At 47.0% G+C, this 17782-nt stretch overlaps 1 protein-coding gene across 13 annotated transcripts in view; it reads left to right on the top strand.

Moving 5' to 3' along the window:
- Positions 1-17782, top strand: part of TCF4 (transcription factor 4) — a 245647-nt gene that overhangs the window by 140759 nt on the left and 87106 nt on the right. For 10 of the 13 annotated variants that reach the window (XM_049794247.1, XM_049794243.1, XM_049794241.1 and 7 more), the window contains 2 exons: positions 7087-7216; positions 7681-7730. The exons of 2 other annotated variants lie outside the window; for them this stretch is intronic. In XM_049794247.1, the coding sequence (XP_049650204.1) occupies positions 7087-7216; positions 7681-7730 (180 nt within the window). Of the gene's footprint in view, positions 1-6168; positions 6192-7086; positions 7217-7680; positions 7731-17782 lie in introns of those variants that run through there. One more of the 13 variants, XM_049794252.1, reaches the window with a different exon arrangement.

Raw genomic sequence — 17782 nt, 5'->3', positions numbered from 1 at the left:
TGGGCGCACAGGGTGCAGCGTGGGGCTCCTCGGTTATTAGGCTCCGGAAAAGTCACGGAGTTGTATGGGACACCCCATTTCATATATGCACGTGTGTGGCGGGGTGTTGGCATCCCTACATGCACGTTACACGTCAAATTTAAGCATATTTACGCCCGTGTTTTGCTGATCTTTGCAGCAGTGAAAGCGCTAGGGTTTTCATTTCGACTGTAGTAAAGGAGGTATTTCCAGCTCCGAGGATTCGAGCGTAAACCGTACGGCCGAAAATCATAAATTGAGCAAAGACTGTATTTTGCAAAACTCCTTAGTGGAGGAGAAAGTCCCTTCTTCCCTTTGAAATTTTTGCGCCTTCTACTTGTTCAGTTGAGGCGTGTTTTATCCGTTTTTCCCATATACTAGGAAATGAAATATTTTCATTATACTGAAGCTTTAGATAAACAGCAAAGACCGTGCAATTGGTGGTGAAATCATTCACTGTAAATGTGAAAGATGGGGATTGTTAATGCAAACAAGTAACTAACCTTTAGTGATAATCAAGCAGCAGTATAATAATCTGAGTCATCATGCCTAATGGTGAATGAAGGGATAGGAAGAAGCAAGCAAACACCAGGAGTAAATGTGGGGAAAATTAGGTAAGAAGTTGCAAATGTTTTTTTCTCCTGCTCACCTGAAATAGATGAAGAAAACGAGCATAGGAACAAATCTGAAATCCTCGCTGGCCAGAGGTGGTTGAACCTCAGCCACATTTAAGAGCACTCTGTGTCCATGCAATGCTGCTGAAACCAGTAAATGAACTTCGAAAGTTGCTGCTGTTGTGCTGATATTATATTCAGTGCTCAAAAAAGCACAACTGGGAAAAATTACTCCAGAAAGGTTTAAACTTAAAGAGCAATTTTAAATTATGCAGTGGAAGAGATAGTGAAAAAATTAAAAAAACCTGGAGAACTAACACTGATGACATTAATGCACAAGGGTTGGTTGAACATGAAAAATTATTTGATAATACCTGCAAGCATTTTTTAATGGAAAAGGTCAAAGTCAAAAGAAAACTGCTGAACACTGTGCACAGCTATCTGAAGGTGCTGCCCTAGAAGGCAGAAGAAATGAAACAAAAGGTTACTTGCCGTCAGATAGAGAAAATAAAATAAACATATTAAAATTTCTCTCACTTCATACATGTGAGTGTTCTTGAAAACAATAAATCTCTGTGAAAAATTAAATCTCTGGGAGAGAAGTTCCTTTGTTCTCTAAAAGTCAAAATTTTTCTGCAAATACTTTTAAGTATTATGGTTGGTTGAGTAAAAAAGGAAAACAGTACCTTAGCTTGAAAACACACTCGGCGAAACCCAGGGAAATTGTTTCTCTGTGTTTGCCATCAATGGGTTGCAATTTACACTTGGCATTAGAGAGAAATACTGGACGTAAATGACACAGAAGATTTTACAGAGAGCTGCCAAATTTCCAAAAGCCAAAGAAAGGAGTATTTGTAGGAATTGGACAGATTATGAACAGATGCCCTGATAGTCACATGATAAGTGGAAATTTAGTTTCATAATTTGATTAAAAACAGAGGATTGAAATCACAGAAGGAAATAACCAAGAAATGATTCAGATGTGTATGCAGCATGACTTAGTTAACTTGACTTAAGTGAAAATTCATAAACTGAGGATAGAGCATGTAGGAGCAGCTGAAATCTGGATGATGAGATATAATCCTGTATCCTGTGATTTTACTAAAGGAGAGGAAACCAGGACAGTGGCAATTAGAAATTTGTTGTGTTTAAAAAAAAAAAAAAAAAAATCTGAAAAAAATTACCTCCTATTCATCTGTTTCAGCATAAATTAGACATGATTTCGACAAATCCGAGTTGCTTTGTTTGCAGATTTGCAAGGGAATGGATGTCGAAAAGTCAAATGGAGATGGTTTAAGGGCAATAGGAGAAGAGCAGGGATTTGGCAGGAGAACGCCAGTCGCTGCCGAGCACAGAAGAGCCTCGCGTTTTAGGTCCAGCATCCCAAATTACCGCGCCGGGTACCTGCACGGCACACGTTAGCTTTTCAGCGTTGAGGAAGGTCCCGGTACGCCCGCCTTTCTGCTCTTTTTTCCCCTGGGAAAAACCCCGTAACGAAGTTGGGTGGGTGCCCCCAGCCAGAGCGGGAGCCGCGGGGCCACGTGCGGGGCCGCCTGCCTGCGCCGGGGCTCGGTGCCGGCCGGGGGCTCCCCGGGGAGGCGCGGGGGCCGCGGGACCGCTGCCTCCCTGACCTACTTTCCCGGCCCACGGAGACGTCGGTGCCGGAGCAGAGGGAACAATGCAGAGAAGTGGCGCTCGCAGGGCGAGCCGGGAAGGCCTACATGCCAATAAAGCCATGGAACGAGCTTTGAGCTTTATAAAGCGTAGAGGGTTTTAATTTCAGAAACGGCGCGGCGGCGTGAAAAATAGCGGGGCGCTCTGTTTTTTAGGCAAAGCGCGTGAATTCTCGTCCCGCACGTGAAATGTATTGCTTTTAAAGGGATACACCTTGGGCAAGCTAACTGATAAAGCGGCGTAAAACACGTAGACGCGCCCGCCTTCGCGGCGGCTCCCGGCTCTGCCCCGCACCGCTCGGAGCGTGCCGACGCGTCCGTGGGCAGCGGTGGGAACGGGCTGGCCGCTCTGCCCTCCGCGCGGTGGGTGACCCCAACCCGCCTGGGCCGAGGGCCGAGGGCTGCCCGCAGGTGCCGAGAACCCCGGCGGTCTCAGCCTTCATCCCCGCTCCTCACCCTCTCCTGCTCGCGGGGCAGAAGGCTCCGGAGCGCTCCGGCCGGGAGAGAAACTGGGGAGGGGGCGGCCGCGTGCGCCGCGGCGGTTCGCCTCCCATCGTGCCGGCGCGATGCTTCTGCGAGGCTTTTGGCGCGGGGGAACGTATGTCCCGCGGTCGCTATACATCGCGCGGGACTGCAGCTGTGCGCGCAGGAACGCTCGAACGTGAGCGTGACCCACAAACGTTTGGCAGTCGTTCAGAAAGGGAGCTTAATCTGTTTTCATCTAAGCCCGTTTTTCTCTTGCCTGCAACGTCCCCGTGATGTTGCGTTTGATTCTGGATCACGGTGTAGCATGAAGATGTCAAAAAAAAAAAAAAAAAAATCCAGGTTGTCAGCAAAAAAAAAAAAAAAAAAAGGCCATTTCTGAGGTATTTTTCCCTGATGGGTGTTTTCAGAGGCTTTCGGATTACAGGCTTCAAGGCTGTTTTCCTTTAATCTGAATTAACGTTCTATTAGCAAAATGCAGCACTCGGGCTCTAATCTCGCCTGTTTCTGTAACAAAGGAAAAACAAAGTATCTTTTTGTAAACATATTTCCTGCCTGTTAGGTCTGAAACAAATATTTAGGCGAAATTCACGTGATTTTCATCTGAAAAGCAAAACTTCAGGTTTGCAATGGAAACGACGTTTGTTTTTTCCAGGAGGGGTAATATCGTATCCATATGGATATTACTTTGTCATAGTACGTGCATATTTTCTCCCTACCCAGCTTTAATTCTTTGTCTAGTTATTCAAATTTTGGAGGCAGGATTCACTAGTCGGTGACTTCTTTTACAAATTGCTAGAAAGAGGACAGGATTGCGTGTAACAATGAGGAAAGCAAAAACATTGCAATTGATAAAAAATACAGCTGCGTGGCTCAATGGGAGAACGGATTTTACTCTGTTGCCTTTTTTTTTTTCCTTCTGTGATTGTTTTTAGCTCAAACTCTTAACGTTCAACTGGCAAATTCAATGTATTATTAGCTTTGTTTATTATGAAACAAATAAACTGCAAACCGCACGGGTCTGTGAGTACGGTGGATGCTATAACGCAAGAATATGCCCGCAGGATTTACACGGACGAGCTCAAAGATTCGCCCCGTCTCGCGTCCTGCCTGCTGTCCCGCTCGCACCCAAAGGTGCTAACCCGCTTCCAGGGTGCAGAACGTATACGCACCTTAAACCCCTAGCGAAAGGCCGGAGAGGAGTTTGACAAATGTAACGCTTGGCTTTTAAGCTCATCATTTCTTAGCGGTAAATATTAACTTTGATGCCTAATAATTCATTGCGTTTCGAAGATCCAATTTGGAGCAAAAGCGAGCTCCGAAGGCTGTGTAATCGATGGCATTGTGGTTTGTAAACGTTTTATCTCTCTCTTTGTTGCAGGCCATTAGCAGTGTGACATGTAGGCTGAACAGTAATAAATGCCCATTGTTCCTTTTACAAGCATCTCGGAATAAGCACCTATATATTTTTACCTGGTGTTCCTCCCCGGCGTGCTGGGTGAGGGCCCCTTGCTGCAGGAGCCCACCTCTTTTTTACCTCGTAAGAACGTCTCTGTCCCATAGCAGACAAAGGAGGGAGCTTTTCTCCGGTTCGGGTTGGTTGGTTGTGGGTTTTTTCTTTAAGAGAGTGAAGAAACGAGGCCCTGACAGTTGCGGTGAAGATTTTTGAGATGCGTTTTTAGAAAAAACCAAACAACGAAGCTCGATCTTTGCCGTAGAAAATGCCCTTTGCGACGCAGCACGTGGACGCGAGCCGCGGCTCGAGCGTCGCTCGGGAGCGCGCTTCGCGCCCGGGGCTGCAGTCCGGGTCCGACCCCGGGGTGGGGGGACCCCCGCCGGCACCCCCAGCCCCGGGGACCGCCGAGCCCGGGCGCCCACCCGCTTTCCTGGGTGGAAGGCGTGGAGGCGGCGGTGGCGACCGGCAGCTACCTGTTGGGTCAGGGGGAAGGACCCGTCCGGAGAAGGTGCAGCCGGTGGCCCGGAGGAGCGTTGGGGCGCTCGCCGAACAAAAGGCGCGCAGCCCTCGAGACCCGTACGTGTGCTCCCTCCTGATAGACCGAGGCGAGTTTGGGGGTCTTTTTCTGCAGAAACCTCTGCGTCTTCTTGCAGAGAAAACCGTTTGGGTGAAAAACCCACAAAAACAACGTAGGGTCTGTGTATGTTTTATGCTCCTAAAGTGAATCTTGTTTAATCTAAAATAGTTTGCAAACGCTGTCTTATCTACGTTGGTTTTTTTTTTAAAGTCAAATGAAATGTAGTAGGCTTGGTATAGGAATTCATACAGCTGATGGCTCTAAGTCTTTCAGACTACCCGACATATGGATAAACCATGCACAGATTTAGCAGGTCTGTCTTTATGTTAAAACGTATACGTGATAAAAATATATGACTGAAGAGAATTTCTGCCGTTAGCGCCGTTTCATTCTGAAATGCTCCGAGACATTCAATAAAATTACATTTATTTTCAGAGGATATTCACAATGAATCGATAACCCTTTTTTCCGGAGAGTTTTTGCATGTATTTCTCTACCATTATGCAATAGACTTGCAACCATTTTTGCCGGCGCAGGTGTTGTTTATTAAAAGGAGCGTAGTCATTGCAGGTGTATATTAGACATTAGCTGAACGTAAAGATATTAGCGAAAAGTGCCTTCTGACAGGCGTTTTTATATTTTTACGTCTCGGAGGGGTCTGTAAAGGCAGATGCTAGGCTGCACACCAAGAAAGGGTTTCAGCCCCAATCAGTCAGAGCCCATTTGTCCATCCCTCGTCAGCGAGTCTCATTTAGTCTCTCTGGGAAAAAGAGGAATATAGTTTTCTAGAATCAAAAGTTATCTTTAAATGTTTTTAGAAGTATAGTGAAGGAGTAAGGATGTTTTAATTTCTGATTTTCCAGCTCATGGGTCATATTTGACCAACTGCTTTCAGCAGAAGACATGCCACTTTGTTGAGCTATTTAGGAATCAAAAAGACTGTCTTAATTTAAAACAAGGAGCCTTTGTTTTAGTTGGTGACTGCCTTGTGAAATTTTTCAGTTCTCAGCGGGTTAACCAGGGAACAGGGGCAGAGTCATAATTGGCCTATTTAGAGTATTTTGCATGTGAATAGTGTGTTAGTGAAGCATTACTAAGTCTGTTGTGAGTGACATGGTGATTAGAATTTAGATTAGGGAAAACACATTCTGTACTTTATCAAGTACAGTAATTAGTTCAGTCAGTAAAAGTTGATTACAAGTAACGATAAAGTTAGATTTTTGGTACTTAATTTTAAAATTTCTTTATTAAATGGTAAATTTGTTCTTAATATAAATGGTAGTATCTACACCTGTTATATTGCGTATCAGAATAATTAAAAGAACAATGTGTTCAATGCAGAGTATAATCAGGGGATTTATATATTATGGGTAAGTTTCAACGTAGTTTATAGCAAATAGAACATTACGCAGGAAATTGTTCTTCTGTCATAGACTCTTAAAGATTTATAATTTTTCTTACAGCGTGGGTCAGATAATGTTTTCTGTTGTTTCATAGAAACCATAGTCCTTTTGTAGCTGAGAAAACGTTGCGTTTACTGGGATGCATCTTGTTAGTTAATGGTACAGGCATAAAATGGATATATTGAAAGTCCTTTGCTGCTGCTACTGCTGCTGCTATACAATAGCGTTAATTGTTTTTGGTTTTCTGAGGTGCTTTTTTTTCTGATAGCATTGCAAAAAAATATTAATAATGTATAATTTCATTTTCACGTTTTAATCACATATTATGTACAGCCTGCTGTGCAGATTTTTATATTGCAAAACCTGATATATTTAATTCACAGATATGAATTTTTCCTTGCACGGGGATAGACAATGAAGCTGTTTCATGCCCACTGAAGCAACCGCTCTATCAACAGCAGGATTTTTTTTTTTTTTTTTTAAGTTTTATTATTGTTAAATCCGTGCAGTTAACTGTCTTATTTGCAGCGAAGAAACTAAATTACCTTCAAATATATTAACAGAGCTCCAAAAGTTTTTAAAACACTGATTGCATTTGAATAAGTAGGCAATAAGTCTCCTTTAAATGTAAATAATCGTATTTTAAATTAATTACTTTGTGTTTTCCGAGTAAAGGAAGAGAGGCTCAACTGGCAATTTTGTAATGTCTCCTTTAAAGATTTGGCAGGTTCTTGTTTCCATGTTTCGGTTGCTTATGAAGGTTTCTTTGCTGTGTTATTTTTAGGAATGAGAAATAGCTAATGATGAGGAAAGTCGGATTTAACATGCACACGCACACACGTATATATTTTTAATCTTTTAGCAAAGTCTCCTTGGAGGTGACATGGATATTGGCAACCCAGGAGCGCTCTCCCCCACTAAGCCTGGCTCCCAGTACTATCAGTATTCTAGCAATAACCCCCGGCGGAGGCCTCTCCACAGCACCTCTATGGGTGAGTGACTTTGTGTTCAACCTTTTTTTTCCATTTCAACAAATAATTGGAGTTTCGTCCTGTTTAGCAATACTTTGAAATAAATACAATAAGTGGCAGAGCGTACGCGTACGCCGCCAGGACTCTCGGAGGGGTTTATTTAACGTTAGCTGATTGTTCCTCTCTGTCCTCTTTGTTGAGCACGCGAGGAGCCTTAAAAAATCGCGTTTTCAAAGCAAATCCGTGTAAGGCAAAAACAAAGGGCCTAGCGCTCGAGATCAAAATATGAACAATTTTCCAGCATTTTGCTGTCGGACGTAAGAGCGGTGGCATCCGCTCGGTGTTACCAAAACTGCTGCAAGCCTGGCGTGAGACGGCGGGCAGGGCGATTAGCAGCTGGCTCTCTTAGAAAATATCTGTGCACCAAAAAAAAAAAAAAAAAAAAGGCGCCTGTCTTACGAAGACACCGTTTTGTCTTTTCACAGAAGTACAAACAAAGAAAGTTCGAAAAGTTCCTCCAGGTTTGCCATCTTCAGTAAGTACCGCTCGTCTGCTCGCTTGCTTGCGATCGCGGTGGCTTTGTTGGGTTGCAGGCAGATAGAAACGAACCCGCTCCCGGGCTCGCAGAGCGCTTGGCGCGAAAGGCAGAGGACAAGGTAAGGAGAGTTAAAAAATCGAGCCGCTTGTCCCGACTTGGAAGCGATTAATTGCACGGTGGGGACGAGCGTGCGTTGCCCACGTGGATTTTCAGCGGCGGACGCCGAAGAGCTGCCGCGGGCGGCGCGTACCTGCGCGGGGCGAGCACCCCTTCCGCGTGCCGGTTAGCTTTTTTGTCGGGCTGCTGATGATTTATGGCTTTGCGTGTTCAGAGAGATGCGCGGAGAGGATTTATGAGAAATTTCCGTGGGTCTCGGCCCGGGATGCGGGGCAGACGGCTTCGTTTTCACGTGAGGTCTCTGAGCGGTGGTACCTGCGGCGGAAGCTGGCTGGGGGGGAGCCCAGGTGTCAACCGCTGGGATCCAGCTGCTGCCAGAGGCATTGTGGGTTGCTCAAGCAGTAACGACAGAGCTGGTAATTACCCAGGGTTTTGCCTGACGTTTTAGAGAATATCCCCGATACCTCTTTGTAAGGAGGGTTGCGGGTACCATCCAGCTGCGCCGGGCACGCTTCTCAGCGTTTCTCGTGGAATCTTCCCATCGTGCAGTCAGAAGTTGGTGTTTCTCTTTGGTGTGGTGAAGTCCTTTGTTTCGTGATCCAGCTAATGATCCTGTTAGTTTTCATTTTTTCATCTTTGTGTAAAGGCGTTCTGGTTTTTGTCCTGAAAAAGCTGTACCAAGGTGCATTACATCTTTTGAGAGCATTTACTTTTAAATCCATTACAACATGTAGAAAATAGCGGTTTTAAAAGAAATTGCACGACATTTCAGTAAATACAGCATGAAGAGTAGTATGCCTAAGGAGTGCATTTTATCCTAGTATTTTTATCCCAATTTTTTCTCTGCCATTGCTTTAAAAATACATAATACATATTTTCGTATCGATATCTGCAAACGGAAAACAAATCACTCAAGAGGGGAGAGCTTCCCTTTCATACCTGATAACTCTATTTGTTTTATCTCTAAATCTGGTTATTAGGAGGAGCTGAGTGGCAATCAATCTTGCGGAATATATAACAAATTGGCATGTTAATCTCAGATGGGTTTTATGTTTTTGCCATAAATCCACGTAAATTTGCAGTTTGCAAACTAGCATACTTCTAAAGCTTCAGTTATTGCAGTGACTGTGCTAGACGGTCGTTTCATTACCGGTCACTTTATAAATAATACAATTTTAATCTGAAAGAGAAAAACACGTACGAGCATCCTAATTTAATCGCACGGATTGTCGTAATCTTTATAACGTTAAACAAATGCAAACATAAGTCTTTCTTCTAAGTTGCTGAAATATGGAAATTCTCAAATGCAAGTTGCCAGTGAAGTAATAATACTATTTTTTTTTAATTAAAAATAAGTTCCCACACGTGTCTTTTAAATTTATTTCACTATGTGTTTTTTGGTTTGGCTTTTCATTGGACTCCTTTACAGCAATAGCTAATATCCTCCCCAAAGGTTTTTACGAGTACTATTATGCTTGAAGTTAGAGGTGGATTTAATTTAGATGAAACTTTAGCTTTTAATAGTTTTTCTGACAACTTCACATGATATATCCCTCCCAGCTCTTTACAGTCGCAGGCAAGGCTGCGCCTAGTAGGGGTAACGCAGAGCCAGCGGCGCGCTGCGAGGCACCGCGCGGCAGGACGCGGCGCCCCGTTCTGCCCGCTCCCGGCACCCGCCGGCAGCGACTTCGGCAGCTAGTTGTGATAGCTCAGGAATTGTGCCGGGCTTTTGTGTAGTCATTTGCAGGGGAAAAAAAAAAAACGACCCCCCCCAACCCTGCGGTTTTTATGTTTTGAAATACTGCCCTGTAGACGGGTGACCATCTCGGGACGTTTGCAGGGAGATTTTTGCATCCGTGTTATAAAAGGTGCTTCCAGTAAAATGGTACCTGCGATCTGCCCTCCCTGCGCGGGGAAGAGTGGCAGCGTTTCTGTTGGAAATGTCAGTGCGCGGGGGTTTATAACTGCTGCAAAAGTTTTTTATGGATTGCTCCTTGCTTCGAAAGAATGAAAGGCAATTCGTGTTTGTCGCAGATTAGGCTCAAATGTGCGCTTCCTTTAGTTTTTTGTGAATACAGTTGTTGTACAGAATGGAAATAACTTCTACAGCTCAGGACTCTCAACTATTTTAACGGTGTTTTTGTTTTTAAGTGAAATTATCTCAAAGTAGAATATGCACTTTAAATACTTCAAATTATTTCAATGAGCTGTACAATTTATTAGGAAATAAAATATAAAACGGTATTCTCGAGTATTTTAGTCACCCACAGCTCTATCTTCCAGGAATAAGTAAATTAAAATACAAGTCCAGTAATGCGAATACAAGAATAGTATGGTTCTGAAGGAGATACGGCCTTTTTTAAGTGATCAGACTGATAGCTATTTGCGTCTTGTTGTCTTCATGTATCACGAATCATACATTTCATTTGGAATAATACTGCTTTAGAAGGAGCACCTAGGTGTCTCAAACAGAACAAATATCTTACAAAAGGTCGGATTGTATTTAGGTTATGGATTGTGTCCCACTGAACTGCCAGGATTTATGATGCTGAATGAAGTATATGCATTTATAAGTTGACTAACTAGATGATAATATACTTAGGTGATAGGGTGGAAATATAGCTGTATTTCTCTTAAAATATGTATATTAACTTGTTCTCAATGTGATTTATGCAGTGGATATGGAGATTAATGCAGCAGCGTTTGTGCAAGCAGTAATTGTTGATTAATTCATAAGTAGTCCTACAAAAATTTCAATGATAAATGGTAATAAATATGTTGTATCAGCTCCCCTTTATTATAAGAAATGGCTACAAGTTTGGAAAACAAAGTAAATTGAGCTGTGGAAACAATCAGCGTTTAAAAGCCAGCGCAGGTTGGAACCGCCTGGGGAGCGGGGCAGGCGAGACCCTCGGGGAGCGGGGGGCGGTGCACCCCCGGGCAGGCTGCGACCGCCCTGCCCGCGCTGGAGCCCTGCGGCCGGTCTCAGCCGCAGCTCGTCACAGCGGTGAGGAACTGGAGACAGACGCGGAGCTGAGCTGGAACCGGAGCGCTGAACTCCAGCAGCTTGGCCTGAACGAAGATGGGGGTCGGGGCGGGCTGTGTCCCCCACCAGCCCAGCCCTGGTGCCCTCCCGACCGCCGCGGGGGCTCGGGGGGCTCTGTCGTGGCGCGGGTTGGGATTGGCTTTGCCCGGCGTGCTCGCAGCCTCCCGCGTGGAGCTTCTCCCGCCTCTGGGGTTTCAGGAGTTCACGCTAATTTCGGGTGTCGTAACCCGAACGTGTCTGCCCACCCAGCGTCATCTGCCGTTGCAGGCAGCGGAGTGGGGGGCCGGGTCCCCCCCGGCTCTGCCTGCTCCCAGGGCACGCGCGGCCTCGCCATATCCTGGGCTCCTGTCCATGATATGATGGAACGTGACGTACTTCCTTGGACCTGCAGACCCTATATAGTCTCGCTGGGGCAAGGGGTTTTACTGGGACCATTCCAGACTGGAGTTGCTGCCTTCGGTCAAGAGCCTGGGGAGCTCTGCTCCCACTCGAGCTGTGCAGTGAGGGTCAGGGTATTTTGGATTGAGCCAACTGGAGATGAGATACAGGCATGACTATATGGGGAAGAACGAGATTTTTTCTGTTAAAACTTGATTTCCTTGTTCGAGCGCCCACATGCCTTTACTGGGCTATGACACGGTAATGTTTTGTACCCAGGCTGGTGCATGGTGCGATCCGGGTGGCTCCTCTGTACGATCGTCTCCTCACCCTCAACTTCATCCTAAGGCTTTGCTGTTCTTTTAGTCTTTAACCTGAAGCCTTCATCCATTTTGGCTGCTGATGGTTTAATCACATCTGACCTTTTACATTAAGTGTTTGCCAAGTGATGTGACATTTTCTGCCTCTCTTATCTTGACCAGTAAGGGATAGGAATGAGCAAGCTGTGCTGGTATGTACAGTTGGAAGCGTCTGTGAAGGACCGGGTATGGAATGGGAAGTCTTTGGGGGCAAAAGTGAGCAGAGAGGGAAGGACTTAGGTTGTAGAGGTGATGTTTGCGGGGTGTTTTTACAGGGACTTGTATCATTCTGACTTCAGGCAGTCCGCCTTCAGGAAAGTGGTGTCCACCCAGGTGTTGATTTCCAACAGGTAGCACCTGTAATGCCAAGCAATGTATTGAGGACAAAAAGAAAGCTCAGAAATGAAGCCCTCACAGAGAGCTTATGATGCACGGTACGAGTGCTTCATTGGCTTTCTTGGAGCAGGATTGCGCGCTTCAGCAGAAGGAGGGCTTACCGAGACTGAGGCGGGAGCAGCTCAGAGGAGCACAAGTGGTGACGTTGCCTTTGAGCCCCTTGCGTGGCCAAGGCAGGCTTTTCCCCTCTGAGAATGAGGATGGGTGCGTGAGCCCAGCAAGGGCCGTCTGCAGCCTTTCTGCATCTCAAGTTGCTATTCTTTGTGGCCGAGCTTTCCAGTAGCGTGCCTGGATGTAATAAATTGCTCAGCTCATGCATTTCTTCCATCACCACTGCTTTTTCTTTTGGTAGACATCTAGTAGACATGCTATCGAGTACAGTCGTTGTGGCACAATATATTAATTTCCATTTTCCTTCTCCGTGGACACCCTTTTCATTTACAACGGCACCAAGGCCTCCCGCTCCCTTAGCTCCACGGAAGAGTGGATGGTTGCAGTTGTCCGATCCCCGTTTATGGCAGACCTGGGAGCTGTAACCCAAGCTGAAATCCCACATCCTGCGCTGCCCCTGGAGAGAGGTGTTCAGGCTCTCAACCCTTGCCGATAAATGCAGCCCCTTCCCAGGGAGGATCAGAAACGCCCTGCTCTGTGGGCCAGTGCTGCTCGGTGCGGAGTTGGAGGTGCTGGCGTGAGCTGTGGGCTTGTCCCCATGCTCAACCCACAGTTGAACAGCCTCGTGGGAACAGGCTCTGCAGCCTGCTTCGTCTGCCGCAGGAGCACCTAAAGGAGCTCAGTGAGGTAACCCCACGGTCTGGAGAGAAGTCGCAATCACAAACCCACAGGTTTTGCTGCCGTGGCTCCGTTGCCACCGCCGCACAGCAGCGCGGGTGCAGAGCTGGTTGGGGGACGCTTTAAGGGTGGGGGGGTCGCATTATAGTAAGAGGTCCAGGCGGTGTCTAGCGAAACGGGAGGCTGGTGGCGGAGTTACTTCAGCTTGCACCCTGCTGATAGTAAACCCTGAGCAGGCGATGATGCGGTCCTTGTTTCACAGTGTACCTCCAGCTGTATTGAGCTGTATTCCCTGAATCCTGCGTGCTGGCCACTGGGGGGGCAGCAGCGAGGGTGATGTTTGGGAGGTCCGGGCTTCCCCGAAGGGTGGCTTTCCTGGCGGTCCCCTGCTGGGACCCCCCACGGAGGTGTTCCACCGCATGCTTGGTTCTTCATGTCTCCTTGAGCAGAGGTGAATGTCCCTGAGCATCGCCCACCCCCGGGACCGGCTGCAGTGAAATGGAGAGAGCAAAAGCCATGGTCTGGCCATGTAAAAGCTGTGGTCTGGCCATGTAAAAGCCGTGGTCTGGCCATGTAAAAGCCGTGGTCTGGCCACGTAAAAGCCATGTAAAAGCAGCCCTGGCCTGGCCCTGGCGTAGCTGTTCCGTGCAGCAGAGACCGTGGCTTCAGCCAGCAGCCACGGTCACGTCTTTCTGGTTTCCAAGGTTAATTCACTCTTAAGAGAACCAACAGCTTTAACATAAATAAAAGGCTTAAAAATGGAGGAGAGAGGAGGAGCTGATGGCTCCTCAGGTTGAACCATCTCCTTGGAAGCTGTGTCTGTAGGAGCCCTTGGGAAAGACAGGAGACCTCCTGCTTGGGAAGGGGGCTTGGGGCTCGGCTCCCTCCTCTGCCAGGGGCTTCATCTCTGCCCACCGCACGCACTTCGCCCTTTGTTCGTCAAATAAATGCGAGTGGGCTCGGGGTGAAGGAACCGGGTCTGGCAGTAGGAGCTGGGCTGCACCAAGGAGCAGGATTGCCATCACAGCCTGGACGGTCGTGGCACGTTGTTTTAAATGTAGATCCTGAGAGAGTTCTTGTGGGGAAGATGTTACGGCCAGAATAAGGAGCGGGAGAAGTCAAATGTCATCTCAGTTGTGTTAAAAGAGAAGAAAGGAACTGAAAAATGAATTGATTTTGTTGACAAAGCAGCAGGTAAAATCTCCCGAGCCTCAGTTTTAATGGCAAGAGCCTCTTTCTTCATCTTCATTTAAGGTGTCCCCTCTTAGACTGGAGACATCTATCTGCACTTGCTGTTGTGTGTATTTACAAGCGCACCAGCTCTGACCTTGCTAGCCAGACAGATAAGGAAATGTATGACTCAGTTGTACATCCTAAGGAAACACCTGCTTGGTTCCAAAAATCAAGAAAAGAGAAATACTACTGAGATGCCACCTGGAGTTTTTCCACAGCTTTATTCTGATTTCCATGGGAGAAGCCTTGATAATTTTGCTGGGAGGTGAGGAAGCACTGCTTGTGCTTTTTGTGCAGGCTTTGCAGACTTCCTACCTCAAGTGAAAAAAGCACAACCGTACGAATTTCCCTTCAAACATCCAACTTAAATGGGAGTTTTCCAAAACAAATACAACGTCCCCGTCTTTCCCTGTGCCACCTGCCATAACGGAAAATCGGCCAGTCCTGGGATGCCGTGGTCGTCATTGCTGCCAGTGTCTTTGGGGATGTTTCTCTACACTGGACCTGTTGGGTGCTTTGGAGCTTCCCGGGGTTCAGCAGTGGGTTGTGGGTTGTCACCCACCCACCGGAGACGTGCCGGAGCACTCCAGCTGCCAACGGCACTGGGGCAGCGGTGCGGCGCCTGCCTGGTGGGGGGATCCCAGTCTGGGGGTCTCTGGGGACCAGCGACACGGGGCGAAGCCTCCTTGGGACAGAACTGACCGTCTTGGCGATAGGCATCCAAGGACGGCAGGGTAAAATGGGGGTGAAAACTCGGAGGCAGCTCACTGGGACCCGGCTAACAACTGCGCCAAGTGAGAGGGAGCGAGGTAGGAGCTGGATGGAGGAGGGGATAGAGGAACTGATTTTATAATTTTATCATACTGCTTTAGTATAATTCGGTGACTTCTGAGGTCTGAGAGCTCGCAGAGGTGAGACTGGACCCACGTAATGCACTGCAGCGCGCTTGCAGTAGGGTACTTGGCTTCCTGCTGCCTCCCAGCAGCCCGTACGTTCTCCCGAAGTCCCATTCCGTCTTCCCGGGGCGCTGCCCGGGGCTCCCACCAGGGATGGGGCTGGCGCACGCTCGCTCGCCGCGTTATCGGGCTGACAAGATCCTCTTCATCCGGTGGCCCCAGGGGAAGCAGCCTGGCTAACATCCCTCCTCACCCTTCTGGCCAGCCGTGTAAATCATACTGCATTACGATTTGGGGTTTTTCCATATTAAAATTAGAACCTGATTAAAGTCCACGCAGCTTTTTTGCTTTTTTTTTCAGTTAGAGCAAAGCTCTGCTTTTTGCTTTAAAGTAAATAAATAAATTTGGAAATGCAGCTTTAGCACAGAGCAAATGAAGTCAAACCAAGGAAATGATAAAATCTACTGTACAGCGGTGAGGTGATCGGTTAAAAGACCGTCTATTGCAAATCGTACCTGAAGTCCCTCCTGAAGGACTACGGAGTCATTTTGCAGACAAAATGCTGTGGCGGTGTTCTTTTAAAACAGATAAAAGGTAGAGGAAATACAGATTAAAATGGCTTAATTTTTAATGAATTGCAGGGGATATCTTCAACATGAAAAAGCAATTAGAAAGGGATGGTCCAACGTGTGTTTTTCTTAGGCCTTGGCCGTACATTATATTTAGAGGTAAAACCCGTACTGCAAAATTCACACATGTCTAAATGTTCAACTGTTTTGGACTCCCAAAAAAATACAATCCAGTACTGAATAGTTCTGGCCCATTCTTAGCAGCTGGTAGCAGAGGTGTGGGATTAGTGGGGGTTTTTTGTTTAGCTTGAGCAGAGACTCCCTCTTCAGAGTACTGGAGGTAGTGCAGAAGGCACTCAGTCTTCATGGACTCAAGGTTTTGGCCAACAAATCCAGATGATTTCTGAGTGCCTGCAAAAAGGGCAAAACGAGACACAGTAGATACTCGGTGGTATTTTTAAGGTAGTGCTTTAAAAATGGCTTTTTAGGCAGCGCAGCGTTTATTCCTCTGCGCAGCTAGGATGGTGCCGGTGCCCGAGGAGCAGACCCTGCTCACGGGGACTTTGGTTTGTTCTTTGGGATGAAACGTGCCCCGCGTGCCTAAGCCTGATCTCTTTTGTCCCCTCCAAACTTGACGCACATTCTTGATTTAAACTTTTCATCAATCTATCTACTTGCGTACGCTGAGCGTCGGTACTGGAAGGTTCCCGGTAGAACAAAAGGAAAACCAGCGATGTGCGGTTTTGCCAGCGGTGACTCTGCAGCTGGAGGAGCTGCTGCAGCCCTGGCCGGGGAGCCGGTCCTGCCTGCGCCCCGCTGAGCCCCGCATCTCGGCTGCCTGTTTACTCCCTTCTCCAAGGATCGGTCAGAAAATGCATTTTATTCAGCAAATAAATGTAAAAATACATGGCGATTTCATGTCCCGCCTTCAATCATTTTCTTTGTATAGCTGTGTAATTTGGAATTCTTTTTTCATTTGGGAAGTAAGCCGAGTTTCACAAGTGCAAAACTCAGCACTTAATTTTTCTGTTTGAACTTGAGGATAATTGTTAGGAAAAGGCATTTAAAGTTAAAAAAAAAATTTCTCTGTGCAGCAATTTGATTTCGTAGCTTTACTATAAATATTATCTGTAGATAGTATTCATTACAAGCAGTGCAGCGCCTTCACATCTCCGATTAGCACAGTGCAGCATTTAAGATATAAGCATTTAAATCCTGTCTTGTCTCAGGCCTTTCCAATGTGGTTTTAGGAAAGGGTGGCTTCTGGGGCTGGGGATTTATTTATTTGATCTCATTTGCTTTAAGTTTCTCTTCCGTTTCAGAACGGATTGGACGTGGGGTCAGGGTGGGGAGCGTGATGCAGTGTGCAGAGGGGAGAGCAGGACGTTAATGACGAAGTTATCTATGGAAGTTGAAGATACTCCGTCAAGATTGATAAGCTTGCACTCTGACTGGAGTGCATTTGTTAACACAGTCTCTGTATTTTATCAAAGGGACATGAATTTTTGCTCTGAAGTATTTTTTGCCTTTACACTGAAGCGGTAAATGAGCAAAAAAAATCAACATAGCGAAAATATAGAAAAAAAATTGCATAAAGAGCTCCAATAACTATTAACGTTGTTAAATGCATAGCAAAGCTCCCCTGACAGTTTCTTGGCACAAAACCTAGGAGGCCTACAATGGCTGGTTGTTTTTTTATTGTTATTTTATTTTCAATGGCACACAGCGCCTTTCGACAGGCCAAACAAGCGGTCAAAGTCAGCGCCCGAGCGGAGGGGACACCGCAGCGGCCCCGGCGCGGTTTTAGACCCGTAAATGCGCATTGCGTTCTGCTCGCCAAAGCTTCAGCCCCACGGGCACCTCCAGGAGAACGGGATGGGCCGTCCTGCCCTGTTTGCTCTCCCCACCGAGCTTCTGCTGGGCTGCGGTCACCCACTCTCCTGCTGGAAATCCCTGGAAAGACCGCAAGAACACCCTTTTCTCAAGTCCTGGGAGGGCTCCTTTCAGCCGTGCCGATGCTCTGAGATGTTACACGCTCACGTTTGTCGGCGCTGCATATTTAATGCGTACAGATGTAACGCAGCCGGGTTTAATCTCTGGCTCTGCGAAGGCGCACGCAGGTGCCCGGGGTGGTTCCCGGGGGTGGGCAGCGGGCCACGGGCACGGGAGCCCTCCCGGACCCAGCGCCCACCCACCCGCAACGTTGAAGGGCGCGGACGGCTCGGCGACGGGCGTTTCACCGATGCCATCCTCTCGCTACGCCATC

Source organism: Accipiter gentilis, chromosome Z, assembly GCF_929443795.1.
Source record: "Accipiter gentilis chromosome Z, bAccGen1.1, whole genome shotgun sequence".
Classification (NCBI taxonomy): domain Eukaryota; kingdom Metazoa; phylum Chordata; class Aves; order Accipitriformes; family Accipitridae; genus Astur; species Astur gentilis.
This window is presented reverse-complemented; position numbering and strand designations above follow the sequence as displayed.